The following is a 27,483-nucleotide window of genomic DNA, read 5'->3' as shown; positions in this document are numbered from 1 at the left end:
GGGCCCCAGGGTACCTAGAATTTGTGACTCTACATGAGAGTATCAGTTGAACAGAAAGCCTGAAACATCTATGGGGGGAAAAAAAAGGTCCATGTTTCCTATACAGGAGATTCCAGGTGTATCCTAACTGCTGAACTAGGAACCGCAGATGTCAAGCCCAGAATTCACCTTTATACTCAGAGGGTCTCTGCATCCCTGAACTATGCAAACCGACTTGAGGCATACTCAGGCTTTTAAAAAGCAAGAAGAGCACCGTTCAGAATAAAAGAATGCTAAGGAACCCCAAAACGGGACCTGAAACTCTCCTGGCTGGCTTACTGAGAAAATGGGAGTTATCCATGACTGCAGGTGACGTGTCGGGGTGGGAGAGCACAGTTAGTTCAAATGCTTCCTATTGGGGTGTATCAGTAAGAATGAAGTGGCCTGCGTGGGATGACCTAAAATTTCACAGACTGAATGACAAAATAAATAAATAAAATAATAAATAAAAATACAAAGGAAATGGCACCCTCAGACACGGCCACCACGAAAGCAGAAGTGAGGGAAAGCCCAAGCTGACGAGGGTAATGAGCTCAGCGGTGGGGGTGGGAAGAAGACGTGACCGGGGGCAGACGCTCTGCGGGGCAAGATCCTGCCCAGGTGGCTGGGCCCCCGGAGAGCTACCCCGCTGCCTGGGGAGCCGGGAGTGTGAACAGGGGGCAGCACGTGGGCCGCACGCAGGGCCTGGCGGCCAGGGAGCGCCCGGTGTGACCATCTCCCCCACTGTGGCCCGAGGATCCCTCCCCCCAGGCCGTGTGGGCCTCTGGCCAACTGCACAGCTTCCGGATTCCCACAACGATCCTGGCGGACGCCTCTCAGCACCTGACACGGCCTCGCGTGGCGCGGTCCCTCGGCGGCCTGGCACGTCCCCGCCCAAGGCGGCACTGGGCGCTGGCAGGGCCCCGAGCTTCCACGTGTCTGGAAGGCAGCCAGGATGATGTTGCCGTGGAGCCATCCACAAACTGCGGGGCCAAGTGTGTGAGTAGCGTCTCAGGCACCGCGAAGCGCTGTGGCAGGAAGAGGAGCAAGGCTCTGGGGAAGACAGTCCAGGGCCTACTTCCGGCCTCCCACACGATGCCTGTGAGGTCTGCGGCTTCTTGCTCCTGTATGCCTCAGGCGTCCCCTCTCTGAAACGGGGACAACACAGTACCAACACGCTGCAGGACTTTTTTTTTGGGGGGGGGGGGGTTGGGATTCAACAAGGTAAGGAGATTAAGATAGGTCCAGAAATACAGAAAGAACTCAATAAATGTTGGCTGTTATCCTTAGGGACGTATACAAAATACTATTCCTCTATGGTTCCTTTTTCTTTCCTTTTTTTTTTTTTCTAAAAGATTTATTTATTTATTTATTCATGAAAGAGAGAGATAGAGAGAGAGAGAGAGAGGCAGAGACACAGGAGGAGGGGGCAGCAGGCTCCATGCTGGGAGCCCCACGCGGGACTCGATCCCGGGACTTGGGATCGCGCCCTGGGCCAAAGGCAGGCGCTAAACCGCTGAGCCCCCAGGAATCCCCTCTATGGTTCCTTTTTGAACTACTAGTCAACCTTACAACAGCAAAGTGTTCCAAATACGTCTTAAAAAGTCTGTGCAATCTACCAAAGTAGCTCAGATAGGACGACCAAGGTAAAATTTTTTCTAGTTTCTATTTTCCTAAGATTATTTGAAAATCTTTCCCCAGTGAATTCTGGGTTATTTAAATTGCATGTAGTTCAGGTCTTCACTCAGTGTTCCTACCAAAAGCTACTTTAACACTGTTGAAAATCATATTCATTTATAAAAAGAAACTTTAAGCAGTAAAAATATAAATTACTGGATTTTCGAATTGGCAGCATGTAAAAGATGATTGTAAAGCATGGCTTCCCAATGCTTCTAAATGTTATAATCAAAATTTTATTAGGCATGTTTGCACCACTACAGATGTTATAGAAAGCATTTACTAAGCACGCGCTGTTAAAATGATAATGTGTTTTTAACTGGTAATAAATGAGGTTTGAGATCTGCTGTAAAAAGGCGTTTACACACTGCAAACACCACTAACATGCCCTCCGAGGCCTGTGTGGGTCAAGCACCAACAGTCACCTCTTACGTAGAAGTGTATGCTTCACTAGCAAGCAGTAACCCCAAAGGTGTTTACTAAAGAAATTCAGGAGACAGGTCAAGGCTGTGCCCATTGCACAATCCCAGGGGACGCTGCTCACCCTGTCTCCCGGAAATGTCAGCACAGTGGCCCTGGGCCACCTTCCCACTCTGACAGCACCTTGAAAAATGTGCCCAACTCATGACATGTGAGAGGAGTAGACGAACCAAATAAATCTCCCTCAACGCGTCAAATAGATTCAACACGCTCCCCCTTCCTTTCAGATTAATCTAACGTGTCAGCCGCTGATGCTAACATAGAGCAGAGCTGTCCTGCTCCTCCATCTACCCCTGGAGCCTCTGAGGACTTGGGGCCGGGCTGCTTGTCTGCAACGGAAGATGGATTTGTTGGATACACATGCACGTTCACCCAATCTCGCTTCTGACCAGTGGTATGTAGGAAAATGCCCCACTGCTGACCAGGGTTTTGGAACAGAGATGGAAAACTAGAAGCCAGGGCCCACACCACGTTTCAGCCCTCTGGCGATCTCATTAGTCCACTGTTCCCCACTAACTCGGCTACATAGCACAGAAGTCCTATAACCAGAAAATAAAGGGAATCTTCTCACAAAGCATATTCAGCCTATATCTACAAAGGCTGACAGGTCGGTCAGCATCACAGTGGAAGCTCCAGAATGACTATAAAGGAAGGACACAGGGCCATTCCTTGAGGAGGGAAGAAGCAGCTTGCTAAGACAGGTGCAAACCATACTTGCAGAGCGAGCTCTCAGCCGTAGCCAGAGATGTGTGGTTGGAGGGAGCAGCTAATAGGGCGATGGGACGGGCAGCCCTAAAGCTCCCCGAGGTACACTCTGGTGCCCCCCTTTAGTCCCTAATTAAAAAGCTAGTTTGAAAGTCCAACTGAAAATCATTTTGTTCAGCAATCAAAATATATTTTGCCTTAGGGAAAAAAAATGACACGTACACATTGGTGTGTTGACCAACTTATAAAGAAGCCCATAAATTTGCCCTCCAAAGTCACAAAATATTAATGCAGATCCCGATTATTCATCATAACAATGTTCTACGGGGAGAACAAATTCATTTAGCATTCTTACCCAGGAAGCCTGAAATCCATTTTCCCAGCCTTCCATTCATGGCTTTAAAGTTGTGGTCTCAGCAGGGGCTGGTGACCCTGCACAATGCATCATTTACATGCATAGGACATTAAACACAGACACACAGTTTACCACAGAAAACTCTAAATATTAAAAAAAAAAAACTGATAAAATGCTAGAACCCCATATTCTCACTCTCACCACCCACTCATGTCATCTTCAGCAATTATCTACACTCCCCTGCCACCTCAAAGGTCCACCCCTCAGATTATTCTGAAGCAAAACTCTGGGAATTTTTGTTTGGCATACTCATCGGAGTGCCACTGGCATTGAGATGACAGACATCAGAGGTTATTAGAAATTCCACAAGGTCTAGGATAGTCTCTAAGTTTTATTAACTTCTAGAAGTGCCACTAACGATCTAGCAAGGAAATGCTGGGGAGCACCCGATTCACTGGGAACCCCTCTTGCACTGGACAGAGAAGCATCAAATGTCCCCTGAGCTACAAGCAAACCGCATGGAGTGGGAGCCACTGTTAGGTGAGCACTTGTGAGCACACAAGCACTATACGTAACGCCTGCCTAGTTCACCAAAGGTTTTTTTTTTTTGGTTTTTTTTTTTAAGATTTTTATTTATTTATTCATGAGAGAGGTTGGGGGGGCAGAGACACAGGCAGAGAGAGAAGCAGGCTCCATGCAGGGAGCCTGATGCGGGAGTCGATCCTGGGACTCCAGGATCAGGCCCTGGGCCGAAGGCAGGCGCTCAACCGCTGAGCCACCCAGGGATCCCCTAGTTCACCAAAGTTTTAAGGAAAAATGAACAGGTAAAAACAGAGCCTTTGGAATTGAAATTTAGGGTATTTCAGGCAAACATTAACAAATGTTATTTAAAAAAAAAGTGAAGCCAAACTTACCTTTTTGGAATTTAAAACTAAGAGCTACTGCCACCAAAACTGTATGGTGTCAGAAGAATAAGTAAGTCAGTAAACCAGGCCAGGAGGCCAACTGCATGCGGGAAATTATGGCAATTCTGTGAGAAAAGGATTCTTTACTTACTAAACAATCCTGAAAAATTGGTCTTATTTCTGGGGAAAAAAAATAGACGACATACGAAAATAACCACACACACACACGCACACACAGCAAAACCAATTAATTGCTTCTATCAAAGAAATAACTGAATAAGTTAGAGAAATTGATACCTTAGATTACTAAGTATTTTAGATTAAACTAATTAAATATGAATGAAGATCTATATATGATGAGTGGAAGGATGTCCCTATCAAATTATTCAGTTAAAAAAAAGGAAATTAGAGTCATCATTTGGGGCAGAAAATTAAAAATTAGTAAAATATTTTTTGTGTTTATGTCTGAACACAAAACGATGCAGAAAGAGCAAGCTATTAACAGCTTAGAGGGGGAAAAAAACAGAGGCCAAATCAGACTACAGATCCACTGCCCATCAGTCAGATCCTTTCTCTGAATAAATAACATTAGAATTTCTTTTGGGGTTCTAAAGTAGAACATGTAGGTATGAGATGCTACTCTGCTTCTAGCAGTGACGTGCTTTCTAAGTCCTTAGCTAGAGTTGCATTTCTTTCTTTCTTTTTAAAGATTTATTTATTTGAGAGAGGGAGAGAACACATGGACATGCATGCACATGGCAGGGGGCAGGGGTGGGGGGGTGGGAAGCGGGCTGGGGGCTGAGGGAGAGAGAGTCCCAAGCAGGCTCCACACTCAGCCCAGAGGCCACTGTGTGGCCCAAACCCAGGACCCTGAGATCATGACCTGAGCCAAAGTTAGATGTTTAACTGACTGAGCCAGCCAGGTGCATTTCCTATACACAAAATGAGAAAACCGGACTAAGTGATTCAATTCACCATGCTACTTGACTTTTTTTGCAATATTGCCAAGAAAAGCATTGTAACCTTTAAATTGTTTACTTGGCTTCTTCAGCAAAACGTGAACTTTATGACAAAACAGACAAAAAACACAATTCTGCTTCTACACATAAATCCAAAGGAAGTACAAGGGAAATAGAGAAGATGACAGAGGAATTCACTCCTATCTAACCTGAGAAAATGTCTCCAAAAATTAAACTGTTTGAGGCCACATGAGTTTGAGTGGCAGGGACTCCAGTACCCTTGGTATCACTCTTTGGATTCAAGGAAAATCAATAAGGTGCCATTGAAAAGCACATTTAATTTCCAGTCCTTATCACAAATCCACCACATAAGCAAATCACTTGCGGTGCCCCTAGAATCACAGCACCAGCCATTTGTTTTTATTACAGACAAGCCACAAATAAATGGTTTTAAGGACAACTGAGCCTACATCATGCTTTTTCCACAGGGGCAATACTGCCTCAAATGAGGAAAAACTAGTTCTTGGTGGACAAAAATATTTGAGCCATTACCATGGTTTGTGGCCATTCGAAACTCCACCCTACCCAACAAAGTCTTAGTTCTTAGGATTAATATTTAATATTTTTCATAAGGCAGAAATTTAAAGTTAGTCAATTTTTCTCTTTAATGGGAATAACAACAATAAAAAAGTGAGAGATGCTGCTCTGGATCATACCTACAGAGTAGAGTTACAAAGGAGTATCCAAAAAATTCCTACTTAACAAGTTTTCACCTAAACTCTAGACACACAGCAGGGACCCGAGGATGTATAGTGGGCTTGGAGTATTTTAAATGTTGTTAGGTATAAACTAAAACTGTTCCTAGCTAAACATTGGTATAAACATCCAAACTATTAAATAACCAAATTCAAATGTTAAGCGACCTCTGAACTGTTAAAACTTCATCTTAGCCATGTATATTTTAAGCAACTTTGCTAATGGTATGTGCATATAATATTTAAATTCAGTAAGTGTATTCAAATAGTTTTCCCCCAAATATTCAAAACATGTCCAAACTGAAAGAGTTCCAAGTTTCTAAGATAACTATAAACATATTCAAATACAAAATTCATTCTTGCCTTTATCCTGGCAATGAAATATTTATACTTGCCTTACAAAGACCCTACCCTACGTTATTTCTACCTCTCGCAGATGAAAAACATTGTCGGGGGACCTGTTCCATTCAGCCGCCTACCTTCCTGTTTTGATTAGGATCCTGTCAGTTGGGTCACATTACAAGACAGTTAAAATATCTGACGTGTCTGCTACAGTGCACTTTTATCTTCAAAAATTTAAATCATATGACTTTTCTGTATCAAGCAGAAAGTAATAAAAATTGAATGAAACAATCATCATACTGACTATGTTACCTATGTTTTGCCAGGTGTCATTGTTTCTTTCTAGAAAGAGCAAAATGAGATGGTGTGGGATAGCCTCAAAAATCTATGATTAGTTTAAAAATCAATTGTCAATATTTTTGAAGTTATGTATCCACAGATTTTTTTATGCAAGACAGAAGGCAAGAATCAGATCAATGGTCCTTCATTGTGTGGGAGAACTAAACTCTTAAGAGAGAAAATGATTTAATTTCAAATTTTTCGTATCTTTTAAGAGGATTAACTTCTGTGATCATAAAAGATTTGCACCACCTGGTGGAAAAGCAAAGATTCAAACACAGTTAAATCTCTTTATTATAGAGCATTTCTTAGTTCCTCTGGGATCAAAGCCCCTTTTAGGCCCTCTGATGAAAGCCATGCATCCCCCTCACCCAAAGCAGGCGTGTGCATACACATTCACAGCAGGTGCATACTCAAACACACAAATATAATAAGCACTTTCAACAACTCCTGGATCCAGCAGTAGAAAACATTCATTTTTCTTTGTTTGTATTTTCTCTAAGATGCCCAGCATCTGAACCTTGGGGAATCCACCACCTGGTGACCTGGTGGGCGGCCAGGCCCTTTTCTCTCCCCTGTCATGATCTCCCATGTTCTGGCTACACACATAGACTCCCACCTGTCTTTTAAACAAATATCCACTGTGGTGGAAATTATGTGGGCAATCCCATATCCTTCCAAATGAACTCCTTCTCTGAGTTTCTATTGTTTGCCATCATGAGCACTGACTGTACACTCGTATATTTTTAAGTCTCTGCCAACTGCCCACCCACGCACCCACCATCAACCAATCCATCTAACCAACTCGGAGCCAATAGATCAAAAGGGGGGTTAAAAACCTATTATAAGTGAAGATTAGGGAGAGCAGGTTACCAGTCACAAAATGCAGAAATACCATTTTCAACCTGAAGAAGGATTCCTGTAAACGAACCCTGAAGAGAGGCTTTCTTATCAGGATAGCTTCCATATTGCTCTGGTGATATTTGAGACAATAAGCATAGTTTCAACCAAAGGTGACTGGCAAACATTTAATGAAAGAAAACTGGCAAAGAAAAGCTAGGTGGCACGGAAACAAAAGGCAAAGACTGTCCATGTGTGCGTGTTTCAAATCAACAAAATAAAGGTCTGTGCCTGCTTCCCATTAGCGGTGCCACATGAAGACAAGTACATCAATGTTCTTCAGCACAGCTGAAGAAGTGTTCCAATCTGAAAAGGGGCAATCCTGATTTTTGAAATAATCTCAGATTTCTTGTTTAGATGAAACAGAAACAGGTCTAAATCCTTTCAGGTTCGATAAATATGTATGATCAAGGAATGATAAATAATTTACCCAAGGACACATAGCTAGTTTCTGGGAAGAGGACCCAGAGGTAGAAACGTTTACTCTATGTGCAGGTTACCCTGCTGGGTATGTTAAATAGAGCAACTATTTTTATCCTCATCACAAACCTTGGATAGATATATCATACATACTTTATAACTGAGAGTGAAGCTCAGAAGTTAAATGCCTCAGCCACAGAGCTCTTAAGAGGCAGAGTGGAGATTCCCAGATTAGAAATTTATTCATTTCTTTTTTTTTTTTTTTTTTTTTTTTTTTTTTTAATTTTTATTTATTTATGATAGTCACAGAGAGAGAGAGAGAGAGAGAGAGAGAGAGGCAGAGACATAGGCAGAGGGAGAAGCAGGCTCCATGCACCGGGAGCCTGATGTGGGATTCGATCCTGGATCTCCAGGATCGCGCCCTGGGCCAAAGGCAGGCGCCAAACCGCTGCGCCACCCAGGGATCCCAGAAATTTATTCATTTCTAAAGTTCATCCTGGTCCCTTCCCTGGCTGGCTTTGGGCTTGGGGGATAGGACCAGGTTGGGATGGGTTGTTCTTAATGTTTCATGTATACCACATACATCCTTGCAGTCGAGTAAAATCTACGGACCTCTTCTCAGAATGCTTTTATTTTTTTCATCTTTTTACATGATAAATTCTACCTAACTTTACTTTACTTTTAATTGAATTTTAATGAACATACAGTGTTATATTAGTTTCAGGTGTACAATATAGTGGTTCAACAATACTATACATTGCTGCTCAGTGCTCATCCCAATAAGTGTATTACTTTTTTTTGAGAGAGAGAGAGAAAGAGTGTGTGTACAAGACAGGGCAGGAGAAGTAGACTCCCCACTGAGCAGGAAGCCCGGTGCTGGGCTCGATCTCAGATCCTGAGGTCATGCTCTGAACCAAACTCAGACACTTAATCAACTGAACCAATCAGTGTACTCCTGATCTCCTTCACCTATTTCACCCATTCCCTCCACCCACTTCCCCTCTGGAAACCACCTGTTTGTTCTCTGTATTTGAGAGTCTGTTTTTTGTTTCTTCTTTTTTTGTTGTTGTTTATTTGCTTTGTTCCCAAATTTCACATATGAGTGAAATCTTACAGTATTTGTCTTTCCCTATCTGACTTATTTCACTTAGCATTATACCTTCTAAATTCATCCATGTTGTTGCAAATGGCAGGATTTCATTCTTCTTTGATGGCTAATATTCCAGTGTGTGTGTGTGTGTGTGTGTGTGTGTGTGTATCACATCTTTTTTATTTATAAGTCGAAGGATTGCTTGCATATGCTTTTAAGTGCATAAAACATATAGGATAAAAAAAGGAGGGCAGCCCCGGTGGCTCAATGGTTTAGCACCACCTTCAGCCCAGGGCCAGATTCCGGAGACCTGGGATCGAGTCCCACATCGGGCTCCCTGCATGGAGCCTGCTTCTCCCTCTGCTTCTGTCTCTGCCCCTCTCTCTCTGTCTCTCATGAATAAATAAATAAAATCTAAAAAAAAAAAAAAAAAAAGGATAACAAAAGGAAACCAGTTACACCAAAATACAGTCCTCAAATATAAAAAACACATATGGAAATTGTAATATCTGTGTTTCTTTAGAAAAGCATTAAAAAAGATCTAATAGATCACCAAATAACTACTATTATTTGCCTTCAACTTAAGGGACAGCCATAGATCAAAACATTTAAACAAAGAATTTGCATGGTATTAATGTCTTATGAAATGTATCATGTTCCTTAATTTTTCCTACACAAGATGCTTAAAATAAAAACGACAAAGAAAAACAATAAGTAGGATTTATCATTTAGATATTATAATAAAATTTTTTTTTTACAAAACAGCAAAATACTGCTACTACCTCTTGCAAACACAAAATTTTTTCCCATAATATTCAATAAAACTTGTTTCCCAACCACATAAAAGTGCATTACCCACAAATATGTTCATATTCAGCTATAACCTGTAGTAATAAACTACAAAAGGAAATACACTTTCATGGATCAGGAGTCAGAAAATTTAATTTTTGCTGCTGATTCGCATACCATCTCAAGAAAATCATCACAGATCAATGTATGAATAGCCACAGTAGTAAATACACAAAGAAATGTACACAAATGAGTACCCATTTTGATTCCATGCACTTCAGTTGTGTTTACTGTTAGTCAGACAACCAGAAATATTCAACAATTATAGGACAGAGCATGACCAACAAAACAAAAAATGCGTACTGTACTCTCAAAGAGGAAACCACCACATGAGGTGAAAACAAGAGTCCTTTTCCACCCTTAGTAACAACATACACACCTTCTAAGACCCAGTCCTCACCACCGACCCCGTGCCCGACCCCCATGTTGAGTTTACCCTGGAAATAAAAGTCCTTGTAAATACACACGTCCCCCTCGACTCACACTTCAAGTCTTTATTCACACTGTCACCTCTTCTCTGATCCCTTCCTCCCAAATGATTCGGCCAATCCCCATATATTCTCCAAGACTCAGCTCATGAAATCACCTCTGGAAAGCCACTCTTTCAAACTCTACTGCTAGCTGTGTTAAGTGCCCATCTACACGACCATATGGAATCATGTGAGGAGCACTACATCCCCAGGTGGCTCAGTGGTTGAGCGTCCACCTTCAGCTCAGGGTGTGATTCCGGGGTCCTGGGATCGAGTCCCACATCACAATCCCTGCGGGGAGACTGCTTCTCCCTCTGATAGGTCTCTGCTTCTCTCTCTGTGTCTCTCATGAATAAATAAATAAAATCTTTAAAGAAAAAAGGTTTAAAATTCTCATATTGCTGCCACCCCAACAAAAGCATGTCCACAAAGGCCATATAATTGCATACTCTGTACTATACATATGTTTTCATATATAGCAGGCATTTTTCATGTTTCCACAAGATCTCAAAACTATCATTTTTAAAAGTCTGTTAGTACAGAAGATCAATTTAGTATTCTACACTAAAGGGCATACAAGTCACTTCTACTATTTTGCTATCACAGATTACAGTAAAATTAGTGTCGATGGGGAAATACCCTTTGGCCCCTGACAAGTTATTTCTTTGGGATAAATTTTAGGACATAGAATGCCTGGCTGAAGGGGTTTATTCAAAGGGCTATAGGCAGAGTATAAACTAAGTTACACGGAGTACATGCACCTTTAAAGCTCCATCACATCACCAACAACAAATGATAATACTTGTTCTACCAACATCAGGCATCCTGATTGCTTTAAAAAAAATCAAATGCATTGGTAAATAAAAATTATCTCCAGAGAGTTTTTACTTTCCCTTTTTATTACTGAGAGTAATTTGTCCCCTTACCTATTACCTTTTCTTATACAGCAGAGTAAGTTACCATTTTAAGATTAACTCTATCATCTTTGAAATATAAATACTTTTTATTTTTAGATCAGTCATGCTTTTTATTTCAGAGCTGTATTTCTCCAAACCTGAGAATGGAACCTCTCCAGGGCTTTAGGGTGTTCTTCTACATTTTCTATACTTTTCTATATTTTGATTTTCTTAATATATCCATTCTTTAAAATCTATGTTGACTTTTGGGGTAAAGTTTCAGTATCTGCCCCCTCCAAGCATCTATTCATTTATTTCAAAATTCTTTTTTTTTTTTTTTAAGATTTTGTTTATTTATTCATGAGAGACACAGAGAGAGACAGAGAGGCAGAGACACAGGCAGAGGGAGAAGCAGGCTCCACGCAGGAAGCCTGACATGGGACTCGATCCCGGGTCTCCAGGATCAGGCCCTGGGCTGAAGGTGGCGCTAAAACGCTGGGCCACTGGGGCTGCCCTCAACATTATTTTCTAACGATCTTCCCCGGGTTTTGGGTGTTCATGTATATACAGGACGATTCCAAAATTACAAATGTCAGAAGATGAGATTCACTTTAGAACTGGATTTTGGAAACAATCAAGTTGGCTGATATGCACAGAAGTCCACAGAGCAAGGGATATATGAAAAAAATCAAATAAACTACAAGCAATTTTTTCAGTCTGGACTTATCTAGATTCACATGTCAATGAGTCCTCACTCCACCTCTCTGCACTGTCTTTATTGTACATTAAAAAAGAAAACCACGACTGTGATTCTTTCCCAAAACAATACTGCATATAAATTTGAAAAGGATAATGAATTATTTAAATGCTACCTTGTTTTCATGTTTAGTAAGTCCTACCAGCAGAATTCTACAGAATAAATATGGATACCCTGGGAGAGATTAAGCTGTTACTCAACAGATACACTCCAACTTTATTTTATTTTTCAAATAACTTGGGAATATACTGAACAGTTGTTGTCACAGATTAAACTCGACAGATCAGTTTGAGCCAAGACCATACATGTGTACATACTCATACGCAGATAGACTCTGCTACATATGCATACACACTTTATGTAACTAAAAATAATAATATCCACATCCATGAGGTGTCAGTAGTTCTTCATACATTTGGTACCAACAGCTTGATTCACACAAATGGTATTTTTCCCAAATCTAGCGTCCAGACCCTGAGCTTAATTCGAGTTGTTTCTCCGAGATCTTTCTGTTGAGTGACATCTTGCACTTACAAGGCTTTTCCAGTGACATGTCAGGTCATATGCCATATGCAGCCTGGCTCAACCCTCAAGTGGAGAAACCACACCAAGTGTCCAAGCTATGGTCCTTAACCAAGGCTCTCACCAATGAATTCCTCTTGTCTCTCTTTCAGACTTACTTGATGAAGGGAATTAGGAATGTTATATGTCGGTCTCATGCGCTAAAATGGGGACTCAGAGAATTGGTCTGAAATGAACAAGGAAAGTGAACAAGGAAAGTAAAGAGAATTCTTGGGGGTCGGGGATAGCTTTCCTATCAAACCAGAAAAACACTGCCTTCCCAGACTCTTTCCACAGCTCTACTCACCCCATGGCACTTATCACCTCGCACTTGTGATGGTAGGGACTTGTCTCACTGCTCCCATTGAAATGCAGGACCCTGGAGGCTGGCATTTATGCCAGAGCCACTTTTCTATCCTCCACAGCACTCAGAGGGCACAGCACTTTGCATGGTTTATTTATCAAATATTCACTGAGTACAAAACAAAAAAATATTCAATCTACACAGAATAAAAAGTCCAAATTTTCCTTTCATTTAATAAAACTTTTCCAAAATTTTTATCATACTAGTCTGATTTTTTAAAGCCCAAGAGAACAAGTAATAATTTTTATAAACCTGTTACAGACCTGCCTCAAGACTTGCATTTATATCAGTGTTTAATAGAAGCAAGATGCATATATAACTCCATACTCTACTCCTGCAACAAATGCAGGTGCTCAAAGGACCATTTCATGTTGACAAACCCATAATTTAACTACCGAACTCTGCTGTATCATGTGTGTTATAGGCATGTATGAGTTGCTGGATCCGACCTCATTCCAGACAGCGTACACAGCTGCAACTCCAAGGGCAGGGTGACTCCCATAAGCCATCTGCCTAATCCTGTCCACCCTATACCTGACTTCCTGATTTCACTTTGCAATGAGAGAGCTCTGGATCCTGATTTCCTGTATGTCTAAATTCTGCAATATCCATATTGCAAAACTTAGAGCTTAAGTACTTCCTCTTTTTTTTAAGATTTTATTTATTTATTTGACAGAAAGAGTGCGAAAATACAAGCAGAGGGAACACAGAGGGAGAGGGAGAAGCAGGCTCCTCACTGAGCAGAAAGTCCGATGATACAGAGCTCAATCCAAGACCCCAGGATCACGACCTGAGCCGAAGGCAGATGCTTAACTGACTGAGGCACCCAGACACTTAACTGAGACTGAGCTACCCCTTAAATACTGTATTTTCAAGAATTACATGTAACAAACACATTGTCCGTAACACACACATTCTTTGGGAGAAAATTAAAGCTTTCAAGAAGAGGCAGTGTCCTGAAACTTAATTTTTAAAAATTTAATAAAAAACATTACAAACTATTCTGACATAGGGTGCTCTGACAGTTAAGTAAAATATTACATAAGAGGAACTGTTAGCTTCTCAGCTTCGAAAATCATAGAAAAGTATGGCTATTCATAAAAGGCTCTGGATATGCTTTAGCCCCACCATATTCTCTCTAAAACCAAAAATGACATTACAACCTAATGAAGCAACTAGAGCAACCACTTCCTCCCAATGCGCTTAAATATCAGAGGAGAGCACCTCCAAACCAGAACAGAGTGAGATGTGGTCCAGCAAGTCCCAAGAAAATTTCTCTGTAAGTCTTTGATCACCTCTACTAGAGGCCTTGTTTTGCCCCTCCCAGTCATGTCCTGAGAACATCTAGATAATGATCCACTTTCTTTCGTTTTATAGACCTCTTCCAAAAGGCAATCTTATACATGTGAGCTCATTCACCATAAAGTGGCCATAAAAAGTTTCATTGCCACTTATAAACACATAAAATTTGGATTTTAGAAAGGAAATCACTATCAAGTATTGGGAACACTTGGGATACCTAGAAAGAGCATTCAACTAAAATGTACTCCAAGGAAAACACACTGTATACTTCAGTACTGTATAAAGTACCAAAATTATCCCAAAGAAGGAAAAGGAATCTGAGGAAGCAAAGCTAGGTAAAGCAAGAAGCAGATAATCTGAAAAAGCGAGAAGCAAAAAACTCAAAAGTCACCAAAACTGCATTCCCAACCACAGGCTAGCATTTGCTGAATACCTACTATGTCTCAGATGTCTCCCTGATGTTCCATTTAATCTCCAGAATAACTCATCAAGTAGGTGTTATTATTCACCATTGAAGCTGAAGAAACACAGACTCAAAGGGATCAAAATGCACTCTGAATCACAGAATCAGGATTCAATCCCAATTCCACAACTCCAAAACCCCAAAGCTTCTGCATTTATTTTTTCCAACTAAACCACAGTTCCAGTGACAGAAGTTTAGACCAAAAAAAAAAAAAGTTCTCAGTGAGCAGGTGTTTAAATGAGTAGTATGGATGTACAATATCAATAATGGCTACACTAGTGTCCCAGGGGCATGATCATCTCACTTTTTATAGCTTTTCAAAAGCAAGAAGATTTTTGGCCAACCTGATGGGTCTCTCTGAGCAGTTCCAAGTAAAAGGCTTGTTAAGACACGGCACAAAACTGATGTTCTGAGAACCCAGGGTGGGGCTTAGACCTTCACAGAAAATGGAGCAATGACAAAATTCACGAAGTGGACAGATCTTCTCCGCAAAACACAACCTACAAAGCCAGGCAAAACTCACAAACCACCAGTTCAGCGTTCTAGAAACTGAGAAGTACTTCTCTGTGACAAGTACTGAATTTCACACAGGATCAGCAGAGCAGAAGACCATGTGGTTTCTGCAGGTGGCCACTCCCATCTCCTTGCCCCCAGCTCCGTTAGTGCAATAGTTCAACTGTGAGGGGGCGCTGAGAATACCAATAGCTTCACTGCCTCTGCCAGTCCAGGGCCCCTAGATATGGAGCACTGTAAGAGTGGCAATCCCATCAGCAAGGGAAAACAAAGGTGTTGGATTTCTGCTAGCCTGAAACTAAGGTCCTGTGCAGGGCAAGCAGGACACAAGCAGACAAGTTGAGATTTAACAGGGAGTCCTGGGAGGTGAGACAACCATAGTGTAATTAATAAACTTTCTACAGATGTCCCAGGTTGACCAGAGATTCTGCATATGCATTGCAGACATGAGAGTGGGTCGTGCCACCCACACAATCCTTGGTGACAGAACCTATACCTATATACACAATGAAGATACAAGGGGGGTTGAGCTCAAAGTAAAAGCTGGGCCAGACAAGAGAACTGCCTGAAATCTGAGTGCACTCCCCAGCCCACACACAGATCCATCAGCAGAGTGAAAGCTCTACTGATGTGAGGTCAACCTCTCATCAATCACTGGCTGAACATAAAACTATGAGCCAGGAAGGTAACCCCTAGGAAACTAGGCTTCCAGTAACAGGAAAACAAATCAACGACAGACCTGAACAGATAGCAGCAGGCACACTGCATGGGAGAGATGGCCTTCACAGAATTATTCCAGGAAAGTTACTAAAGAAACAGAATAATGACAGCAACGACAAATACACAATCAACAAGAACAATAAAGAGAGTTGCTCTAATCTATTACCTGAAGTGTAAAATATTCAACAAAAAACTTGGAAGACATTAAGAGAAACAGGACAGTGTGACCCGTACTCAGTGTGACCCGTACTCAGTCAATAGGAGCTGTCTCTAGTGCTCCCAAATGTTTAACAGATTAAGACTTCAAAGTAACAATTATATGAATATACACATTTAAAGAACTGAAGGAAACAAAAAATGAAAATAAAGAACCAAAGGAAACCATGTGTAAAGAATTAAAAGAAAATATGATAACTCAACAAACAGAGAATCTCAATGAAGAGATATAAATTATAAAAAACAGAACCAAATGGAAAATTCTTGAGTTGAGAAGTAAAACAAATGAAATTTAAAAACTTACTAGAGGGGTTCAAAAGCAAATTTGAGCTGGCACAAGAAAAAAACCAGTACAGTTGATGATTGTTCTATGGAAATTAGCCAATCTGAGGAACAGAAAGAAAGCAGATGAAAGAAAAATGAACATAACTTCACGGGTGTGTGAAGCCAAGTTTACCAACATATGTGCAGTGGGAAAAGGGAAATAGCTGGGAAAAAATATATCTTCAGAAATAGTGACCTAAACTTCCCAAATTTGATAAAAAGCCAAAACCACCAAACTCTGAATCCCAGAGGTTCAACCCAAAATACAATAAACACAAAGAGATTCACACCTAAACACAGCGTACTCAAACTGATGACAAAGAAAAAATGGAAAGCAGCAAGCAAAAAACAATTCACTGTGCACGGAGCAAAACAGCACGAGAAACAGCTGACTTCTCATCAGAAACAATGGAGGCCAGAAGGCAGTGGAAGGTCCAAACTGATGAAAGGGGAAAACACTATCAGCTAAGAATTCTATAGCCAGAACACTACTTTTCAAAACTGAAAAAAGGAGAAGAAATAAAAGCATTCTATGATTTATTTAAAAGATAATTTGCTGCTAGAAGACTCTCCTTATAAAAAATGCCATATTAAGTCCTTCAGGTTAAATAGAAGTAACACAGACAATTGCTCAAACCCACATGAAGAAATGAAGAGTGTCAGAAATGGTGAATAGAAGACTTACTATTTTTTCTCATTTTTTTATCTTGAATGTTTTAAAAAATATAAGATTGTACAAAGCCATAATTTAACACTATAGAGCTATGGTTATCACATAAAGGGATGAATCATGTTTGACAACAACAGCATAAAGGAGAAAAAAAGAGACAAACAGGATCAAAATTGCCATGTTTTACCAGAGTTCAAGTACTATTATTCTCAAGTAGAAAGGGATTCACTAAGGAGCATATTATAATGTCTAGAATAACCACTAAGAAAATTACTCAGAAATATAGTAATGTAACAAAGAAATCAAAACTATATACTAAAAAATATTTAATGCAGAAGAAGGCAGTGACACAAGAACAACAAAAAGTGTGAAGCAAGTAGGGGCCCCTGCATGGCTCAGTAGGTTAAGCATCTGACTCTTGGTTCTGGCACAGGTCATCTCGGGGTTATGGGATCAAGTCCCGTGTTGGACTCTGTGCTCAGTGGAATCTGCTTGAGGATTCTCTCTCTCTCTCTCTCTCTCTCTGCCTCCCTCCCTCCCTCCCTCCCCCATTGACCCTTCCCCCACCCCCACTCACATTCTCTCTCTCTCCTTTCTCTCTCTCAAATCAAAAAACCTTTTTTTAAAAAAAGTATGAGGCAAATAGAAAAGAAATAACAAAACGGTAAACATATGTCCAGCAATAAGCACAGCAATGTGAATGGAATGAACACCCTACACAGAAGACAAACTGTTAGGCTGAATAAAAGAGCAATTCCAACAACATGCTGTCCATGAGAGGTTCAAAGAATCCAAAGGCTCAAAGTAAAAGGGTAGGGAAAGATATACCATGCAAACAGCAATCCTAAGAGAGCTGGAATCTCTATAATTATGTCAAGTAAAACAGATATTAACAACCAACTTGACTTAAGTGGCATTTATAGAACATCCTGCTAAAATGCAGACTTGGGCATTGCTGCTTACAACATTAGTCATTAACAGCCCAAAACTGAAAACAATCCAAAAGTCCATCACCTGGTAGATGGATAAATCAAAGGTGATATATTCATATAAGAGAATACTACTCAGCATTAAAAGGTCAAAAAAAAAATCCTGATATATGCTACAATGTACATGTGTCTCAAACACATCATACTAATTGAAAGAAACCAGAGAAAAAAGACGTAAGTTGTGTGATTCCATTCTATTAAAGGTCCAGAAAAGGCAAATGTAAAGAGCCAGAAAGCACACCAGCAGGTGCCTGGGAGCATGACTGACTCCCATTAGGCTCAGGGAAATACTGGAGGTGATGAACATGTTCTAAAACTGAACTGCAGTAGAGGTTGCACAACTCTGTAAATTTACTCAAATTCATTAAATGTACACTTACGATGGGTGAATTTATTGCATGTAAATTACATCTTAAAAAGCTGTAAAAATATATATATATATATATATCTTGCAGTGGTTTCTGAGGCAATAAACTACTGTCTGGAGACTGAAAAACACTTTCCACAAAAACTTTATGAAACTCTACATTCTTGAAGATGTTACTGTAAATGTGAAGCATGTAACTCATCACTCATATGGCATTAATTCCACCAAAACATAACAGATCACTCTAAACTATCAACAGATAGAAGGCCAAATAATGCACTTAACCCCTCTGCCATGCAGTCATACATCTGCTTATATATGTAAATTGAATATTATTTCTGTGTTCACTCATCAAATGTTTGCACAGCTGGCTGGACTTTCACGTGTAAACCATTATTGTCTTCATGTCTTCAACTATAAATTTCATATGAGACAGGGGCAGAGCTGCTGAACTCTACCATGTGTCCAACCCATCCCAGCAGGGCCTTCAAAAGTCCAGGCAGAGGCTTCCAGAGTGGCCCTTTGTTTTCACTTCACTTCATGACCACTTTGGGCTCTGCTTTTCACTGAGAAAGGTCACATGTTAAAATACTGAATCTCACATCATTTTCGAGACACATGCTCACACTGGCAGGTCCCACAGTAACAAGACCTATGGTCCAATGTGTCTGGGGAGAATCAGCATTGCTTTCTTTCGTTTTCTTTTTTTTTTTTAAGATTTTATTTATTTGAGAGAGATTGTATTTATTTATTCTAAGCAGTGGGGAACGACTCAGGGAAAGGGAGGAGCAGGCTCCCTGCTGAGCAGGGAGCCCAACACAGTGCTGGATCCCAGGACCCTCATATCATGACTTAAGCTGAAGGCAGACGCCTAACACCCGAGCCACTCAGGTGCCCCGAATCAGCATCGCTTTCAAAAGTGTTTCTCAAACTATTCAAATAGTTACTATGAACTCAACCAAGCCCATCTTTAATGTATTTAAAATTAAGCAAAATAAAGTAAAACAAAACCAGAACATAAAGCTATCTTCTCTACTCATTCTCATTCTGCTAACCCAAAACCACCAGAAATAATCACTTGGAGATCAAAGGTGGTTGTGTAGGAAATATTGAGATTTCAGATATTCAGAAATGTAATCATGCTTTCTGAAACTGAAGAACAAATCGTGGGGCCTAATTGTCAATAGCACTTGTCATACAGATAACGGGTCCCATTCTCAGCACACCACCGTCAGGGAGTAGGACTGCCTCTCAGGGCCCATGTTTCTGAAGGCACTCTTCTCAAAGACAGCTCTTTTTTTCTAAAAAACAATCCTTCACAAAATGTTTGGTGTACAGCATTGGGAATTGTGGCTTACGATATTTTTCTACCATTGTGAGTTAAATACAGAGGTAACTAAAAACTCAATACAACTGGAAGAAGGACAGCGTTCTAAAAGAATGGCTCCCTGATGACCCAGGCCTTTTGAGTGGAGACCCATGATCTTGGCATTAGAACATCAAGAACAATTAAATCTTTCTGTCAGACCAACTCAACCTCTAAGGCTCTCCCTTCACCTTATAACCAAAGGAATGTGAATTTCTTTGTCATGCGTGGCAGGTAGCAGTCCCTAAACCCAACAAAACAGCCCTTTTAAGTTCCCCTACAACTCATTCCTACAGTCCTCTGAAGATAGATGGAATAGTCTTACTTATTCCCAAACATAAAGGGGTCTAAAAATAAATAATCCAATTCCCCTCTATTCTATAGACAGGGATCAGCAAACCGCGTAAAAGGCTAGATAGAAAATATTCTAGGCTTTCTGAGCCATTTGCAACTACTGCTATAGCAAGAAAGCAGCCACAGACATATGTAAATGAGGAGGCATGGCCAAGTGCCAATAAAACCGTATTTACAAAAATGGTAGAAGGTTGGACTTCACCACTAGATTGTGGTTTGCTGACCCCTGCCTTAGAGTAACCGCTAGTTAAAGCTAAAAAGAAAATTACAGATCAACATCACCCCACTCCCAACCCCTGCCCACTCCCATGCCTTGTTCTCAAGGAAGAAACTAAATTCAAGTTATCTGCTCAAGGTCATATGTTGCTCTTTTCCTGATTTGTTCATATGCAGGAAGATGATTTTCTGAAAAAGAGAGACAGAGACTGCCTTATTCTTTTAACCTACCATCCTTTTCCTGGATATCAACAAATCATTCTGACCCTCGGTGAAGATGTTGTTGAGAAAATATGTTATTTTTTTAAAAGTTTTAGGTGCATAACAAAATTGGGGGGGACTGTGCAGAGATAGCACACATACCCCTTTCCTCCACACATGTACAGTCTCCCTTACTATCAACATCTCCCACCAGAGTGATAGACCGGTTACAACTGTTGAGCTTACATGGACACAGCATCACTCAGAATCCAGTTTACATTATGGTTCACTCTTGAGGTTGTACATTCTATAGATCAGGACAAATGTATGATGACATGTATCCATCATTATAGTATCGCACAGAGTAGTTTCACTGCTCTAAAAATCCTCTGTGGGGAGGTTGTTTTTAAATTTCAAAGTATTGGGGCACCTGCGTGGTGCAGTCAGTAGAATGGCTGACTTTTGGTTTCAGGTAGTGATCTCAGGGTCATGAGCTCAAGCCCCGTGTCACACTCAATGCTTGGTGCAGAGTCCGCTTCAGATTCTCGGTCCCCCTCCCTCTGCCCCTCCTGCTTGTGTATGCATGCTCTTTCTCTCAAATTAGATAAATAAATCTTTAAATTTCAAAGTATTATAAGACAGTCTCTAGCCTCTGATATATCTTTTATAAATACTCAACTTACTATAGAACTCAAGTTGGTGATTTTATAATTATTGTGAATATAAACTACACATGTCAAACCTACAAAGTTTCCCTTATTCTTAAATTTTCAAGTTCATTGAGAAATACACTTCAATCAAGCAAACTAAACCAACAAGCATTCCTGATTTTCTCCCCATTAATTTTCCAGCAAAGTCTCAAAACTATTTATTTTCTCTGCCAATCTACCCTTCCTTTCTTTAAAAGCTATCTCAAAACTCCGCTTCATTCAAGTTTTCAGTGAGAAAGAAATTAACTCCTCCAAGTATTTTCTGATTGATTTATCTCAACAAGTTAGTTTTTGCTTCATCTTCCCTTTGAGAGTTCCATACTACAATGTTCCATATTCATCTTAAATTATGTATTTGTTGCTTTATATTGCCCTTAGATCTTTTTCATATGTTTGGAGACATATTAAAAACCCTTAGATGGCTAGGTGTGAGGTTAAATTTCTACATATAGCATACTAGCATGTTCACTGTTTGTGGAATTAAATGGAAGACTAATAAAATGTCCCTTTCATTCTTTCATTTCCCTTTCACCTACATCTACAATCTATAAAAGTCCAAATACATCTAAAATAGTACACTTTTTCTATATCCTTCTGTATCTACTTATGAGAAAAAATTACAAAATCTTTTCATCCATATTTTACTTAGAATTTTAATGTTTTCACATCAGTATTCCCAGAAAAAAGTTTTTAAGCATTTATGTCTAAAATTTCAACTGTTAGGCTGAGACTCTCATATAAATACTGCCATTCTTCTTAAAATAGAAATACTATATGAACCAGTAATTCCACTACTGGCTATTTACCCAAAGAAAACAAAAACACTAATTCAAAAAGATATACACACCCCGGTGTTTATTGTAGCATTATTTACAACAGTCAAGATATGAAAGCAACCCAGGTGTCCACTCATAGAAGAATAAAGAAGATACGGTATACATATACAACAGAGTATTAGCCATTTAAAGAATGAAATCTTGCCATTTAACAACATGGATGGACAGAGAGGGTATTATGCTCAGCAAAATTAGGTAGAGACAAATACCATATGATTCCACTTATGTGTGGAATCTAAAAAACAAAACAAACAAAAAGCAGAAACAATCCATTAACAGAGAACTGGTGGTTGCCAGAGAAGAGGTGCATGGAGGCGATGGGCAAAACAGGTATAAAGGATTAAGACATACAAGCTTCCAGTTATAAAAGAAATAAGTCACAGAGATGAAAAGTACAGTATAGGGAATACAGTCAATACTACTATAATGCTGTATGGTAACAGATGATGACTACATTTATCAAGGTGAGCACTGCACTACGTCTAGAACTATCAAATCACTATGTTGAACACCTGAAACTAATATAACATAGTATGTCAACTATACTTGAAAGATAAATTCTTAAAACAAATCATTATAAAAAAATAAATACTGCATTTTCCATGGTAAGCAAGATATTGCTACTTTCAACTACATATTACTAAGTAAATAAGTAAGCAAATAACTTCGATGGAACAACTATTTTCTCTCTCTTGAAGACTTTGGAAATTCCTTATGTTTGTAATACCAAATCCAGCTTGGAGTAATATATACATACACAGCTCTGAAATGAATTTCAACAATTAAAGACTTAGAGGGGGGAAAATAAAAGCCCTTCAAATTCTGACCTTCTGAGTGACCTCAGCTCTACATGCTGTGCTTGACAAAAGTTTTATTTTATAACTGAGATAGAGAACCTTTGCAAGCTCTTACTACTCAGGAAAACTCTACTATCAACATGAGCAAGTAGAAGTATGATGGACAAGATCAAAGGCACTGGAGACTCCTGGCTGTGGGGCCTTGGGCAACCAGCACCCTCTCTGTGCCTCATCCTCATGTCTATATAATGGGAGCAATAACAGTACCTGTCCCAGTCGGTTTTAAGGATTACATGAACAAAGATACTAAAAGCATGTTGAATATAGCCTAGCACACAGACCTGTGGACAGGTTAGCTCTTTTTACAACAAAAATGATAAAACACAATGTCCCTCTTGCCACCAGCTCACAACAAAACATAACCATGGGAAGCAGTATGATTCAAAAAAAAAAAAAAAAAAAAGAAATTCTAAAGATCATTCCACAAATGTCCCAAATAAGATGCTGTTCAACATCAATTCACTTAAACTTCTCTGGCCAACTTTCTCATCTGTAAAAAGGGAAATGAAGTAAATGATCTCCAAGGTCTGTCCTTCCCAGCTGTAGAATTTGTAGGATTCTCCTGGAGAGGTGTCTGAGAAACCAGCAAGAGGGAGAACTCCCTGACACATCTCTGGCACTGTTCAACCACCTTTCAAGGTCCCTGGGCTGTGTAGCAGCTCAGTGCATGTTTACATATTTTTAAACTATCAAACATGACACCGATTGAATTCTTAATTTATTTCTGTTTGAACATTATAATATTAAGCAACTTTATGCTGATCTGGTCTTTTTCCTCCCTGGCAAATCTTTTTAAGAGTTGGAAAATAAGCACACTACTAAATGCAAAGCAGTTGGTACCTTTGAGTAAATTCGTACTCTCACCACATAGGCACATAGAAATGCCATAGGCACATAAATATCCCAAGTACCATAAAAGTCCAGCTTTGCATTGCATCAATTAAACAAGAAGAACACTTAGACTACTATTGTTCCACTTCACACCTAAAGGACCCCTATTCTCATTAATTACTTAGCAGGCAACCAGTTTTTGATCACTCTATTTTTTTCAAGTACTGTGGCACGGCAGTATGGCCTTAGAATATTTTCTAGAACAAAATTCAGCATAGAAAATACCCAAGAACCTTACATTTTTAATTTATTTTTAAAAAGTTGTGCCTCGGAGCACCTGGGTGGTTAGTCAGTTAAGCAGCTGCCTTCAGCTCAGGTCAGGGTCTCAGGGTCCTGGGACTGAGTTCTCTGTCAGGCTCCCTGCTCAGCGGGGAGTCTGCTTGTCCTCTCTCTCTCTGACCACCCCCCTTTGCTCATTCTCTAATAAAATAAAATCTTTAAAGGAAGTCACACCTGGCTGGCTCGGTCGGTAGAGCATGCAACTCTTGATCTCGGAGTTGTAAGTTTGAGACACAAGTTGGGTGTAAAGATTACTTAAATTTATTTTTAAAAGCCAAAATGAATGCAATGCTGCCTCAAATAAAAACTCCAAAGTAAAAGCCTTATAATCAAGAAGAACTTCCTTCTGAAGAATGACTTGAGTATTGAGAATAAAGGACACTATTTGGTTGTAAGTGTCTGCCCTGCAGTGATTAGTGGATAACATCATTAAAAATAACAAGTGCTTTATAAGAATACCTGAGGACCATTTGTAATTTTTGCATATTAGTAATATGCAAAAGAGTGCTGTTGAAAGGTTTTAAAATACTAAATATGGGAATGAAAAAATAGGGCATTTAATTTATTCACAAAACATTTTTTCAGATAACACAAGAACCAACTTTGTCCCAGACTTGTTCAAATTATAGGGCATTCTAAAGGTAGAACTTAAAATGTATGTATATAATAGGATATTCTATACACATTATGTATTTTCCTATTCTATGATAAGATAAAATTATACCTCATCAGAACATATTTGGTGCAAAGATGCTCTTAAATAAAATCATTACTCTGATTAATCATATTATTACATTTTGCATTTGCTTTTAAAAAGAAAAAAGCATTAATGTTATTAAGCATTCCAAAAGCATCAAATAAGCTCTCGATATGAGTTGAAAAATAATTATCTGAAAACAAATGGGAAGCTTGCTTTACGAAATCTAGTCTCCTATTTTTATCCTAGTCAGATGAACTAACAGCTATTTACATGATAGCTGCTAATAACTTCAATACCTTCTTACCTTTATCATCAAAAACTCTAAGTTATTTACTTCCTTCCTTCCTAGCTGCAGTCACATACAGAATTTTTTTTTAAATAAGCCATGGGTTATATACGCCACAAGATTTCTGACTTCTCAAATCTTAAGGCTGTTGTTAACATAGAACTGCTGGCTTAACATTCAAAGATGAAGAGCAATGCATGAACAGCTGGGATTCCATCTAAAAATCATCAGAATTAAACTTATTCTACTTACTGCTTTATGTAACAAGAAAACACGAAATTTTCTTCACGACAGGTGATTTATAAAACAGGCACGGGAGTGGGTCCACTCACTGGCAGCAAATGAAAATGTTCACATTTTTCAGATTACTCCTGAAAACGCACTGGGTTTCCAAGGTCCCACACGGGAGGGGAGCGAGCACGAGGGACAGCGCATCACTTCCACCCTACAGGATCCTGAATGTCAAATCCTTCCGAAAGCAGTTCCGTTACAATACTGCAGAAGACTTCACAATCGATCAATGTCCTTAGAACTAGATTCTAAACATGAGGTAAGCTGTGAATCCGTGTAGACGGACAAACTGGGGAGGTTGCACACTGGGTGAGAATTGTCCTTCCCAAATTCTCTTCTGCAGTGATGTGTCTCTTCTGCACCCCAAGGCGTGGATCACTAGGACCCTAAGACCTATCGGTAATTAATGCTGAGCACAGACAGGGAAGCCAGATCACACCTTGCTTCCGGGTGGCCTCTGTTTGCAAAGCATATGCAACCCAAGAGTTTGGCACAAACCAGTTTTCTAGAGAAAGCGACAACTCTGTAATGAGTGTTTACCTGGTGTCAGGCATCAGTGCTAAGTGTTGCCATATTACCTAATCTTCACACATTATCTCTACTTTGCAGAAGAGGAACCAACACTGGAGGCTTGCCCAAGGCCATGCAGCCAGCCACTGATAACCTGAGGCCCAACTCTTTACCATTATGTTAATTAAATGTACCAAAGAGATAAACTCTAGGAATTCTGCCACAAAACCTAATGTAAAACAAAAGTTAATAATAACTACTTGGTTCAGGTGATTAAAATTTAATATTGTAACAGGTTTCTTCCTCAGAGGCTACCAAATACCACAAGAAGCATTTGCTAATCACGGTTGAAAAGTGTTAAATAACTTTTCAGAGTACAAATCACCTTTAATCTTTCAGTTTGCCTAAAAAGCTAACGCAGATATGTTTTTGTTGAACAGAGATGGGTGATTAAAACATGCTCTTCTGACATGTAAGTTATACCCAATTCAGATGATAGATCTATTGGAGAATAATGATGATGCCGTTATCAGAAGTTCAGTAAGGTACCTATAGATGCAAGCAATGGAGGCCCACCATGTATGTTGGGGGTGGGGAGCATGGTGGCAGGGGAGGGGATAGGGAGAAAAGCTCAAAGATGAAGAGAAATCTTTGGCAGAGACATCTCCCTTGCAGAGTAAGACAATAGAGTGGAAATGGGAAGGGGAAAGAAATACTTCCCAGAAAGAAGAGCAAGCACAGAAATACCAGATCTGCATGTGGAGCTCTGAAATGGCAGATTATTCATCAGATACACAGGAAAACAAGAAGACCAAACTGTGTCCGAGGCAGACTCAGGACTTTGGACCTCATCTTACAAGGGGATGATGGGTGGGCATCCACAGACACCATGCGTGGACCTCACCCTTTACTTCTCACATTATAATAAAGCAATATTCAGAGCCAAACTCACTCAATCAATAAAAATGAAAAAACCAGCCACACCCAAATCCCCAAAATCTGTTTTGCAAAAGGTTAAAAAAATTTACCTTTTTACAAATGGTTAGCACTTGGTATTTTGTACATTGACTTATTGACTTCCAATCTTAAAGTACATCAGTCTTTGAAACCCTAGGCCCAAATTCAACTCAAATACCTATTTTCTTTCTTCCCCAGAGTTTTGGAACACATTCACAACGATGACCAGCATAGCAGAACAACAGCCCTTTCTCTCAGGAGGACTGACATGGAAGCCCAGCAAGTCCCACCATCTGGGTTACCTCAGTCCAAGCAAAGGCCAGGGAAGGTGGGGGGAGATGGGTGATCAGAAAAGAATGATTGCTGGCGAGGGTGGCGCTGGCACATGCATCAACACTACACATGGGGGTTCCAGGAAGGGAGTCTGTCATAAAGTGGCCAAGAGCCCTTCTCCAAGGAACCCAGGACAACATACAAAATCTTTCTTCTGGACGCCAAGTGTTTACCTCATGCTCTTCAGAAATTCTCATTCACCTTCACGAAGGATATGTCAGTCGGGGGCGGGAAGGGCACCTGGGTGGCTCAGTCGGTCAGGTGTCCAACTCTTGATTTCAGTTCAGGAT

At 40.0% G+C, this 27,483-nt stretch overlaps 1 protein-coding gene and 1 long non-coding RNA gene across 2 annotated transcripts in view; one reads left to right on the top strand and one right to left on the bottom strand.

The window, feature by feature from the left end:
• Positions 1–27,483, bottom strand: part of HIVEP1 (HIVEP zinc finger 1) — a 135,691-nt gene that overhangs the window by 103,665 nt on the left and 4,543 nt on the right. The window contains 1 exon segment of the mRNA XM_038584179.1: positions 862–1,166. Coding sequence (XP_038440107.1) covers positions 862–994 — 133 coding nt within the window. The 5' untranslated portion in view covers positions 995–1,166.
• LOC111094073 lies at positions 648–27,483 on the top strand. The gene is made up of 4 exons (XR_005384337.1): positions 648–1,017; positions 2,403–2,569; positions 25,467–25,652; positions 27,059–27,483. It is a non-coding gene; the product is annotated as an uncharacterized LOC111094073 (long non-coding RNA).

Source organism: Canis lupus, chromosome 35, assembly GCF_011100685.1.
Source record: "Canis lupus familiaris isolate Mischka breed German Shepherd chromosome 35, alternate assembly UU_Cfam_GSD_1.0, whole genome shotgun sequence".
Taxonomy (NCBI): Eukaryota; Metazoa; Chordata; class Mammalia; order Carnivora; family Canidae; genus Canis; species Canis lupus.
Note: the sequence above shows the minus strand (reverse complement) of the source record. Positions and strands in the feature narration are given on the sequence as shown.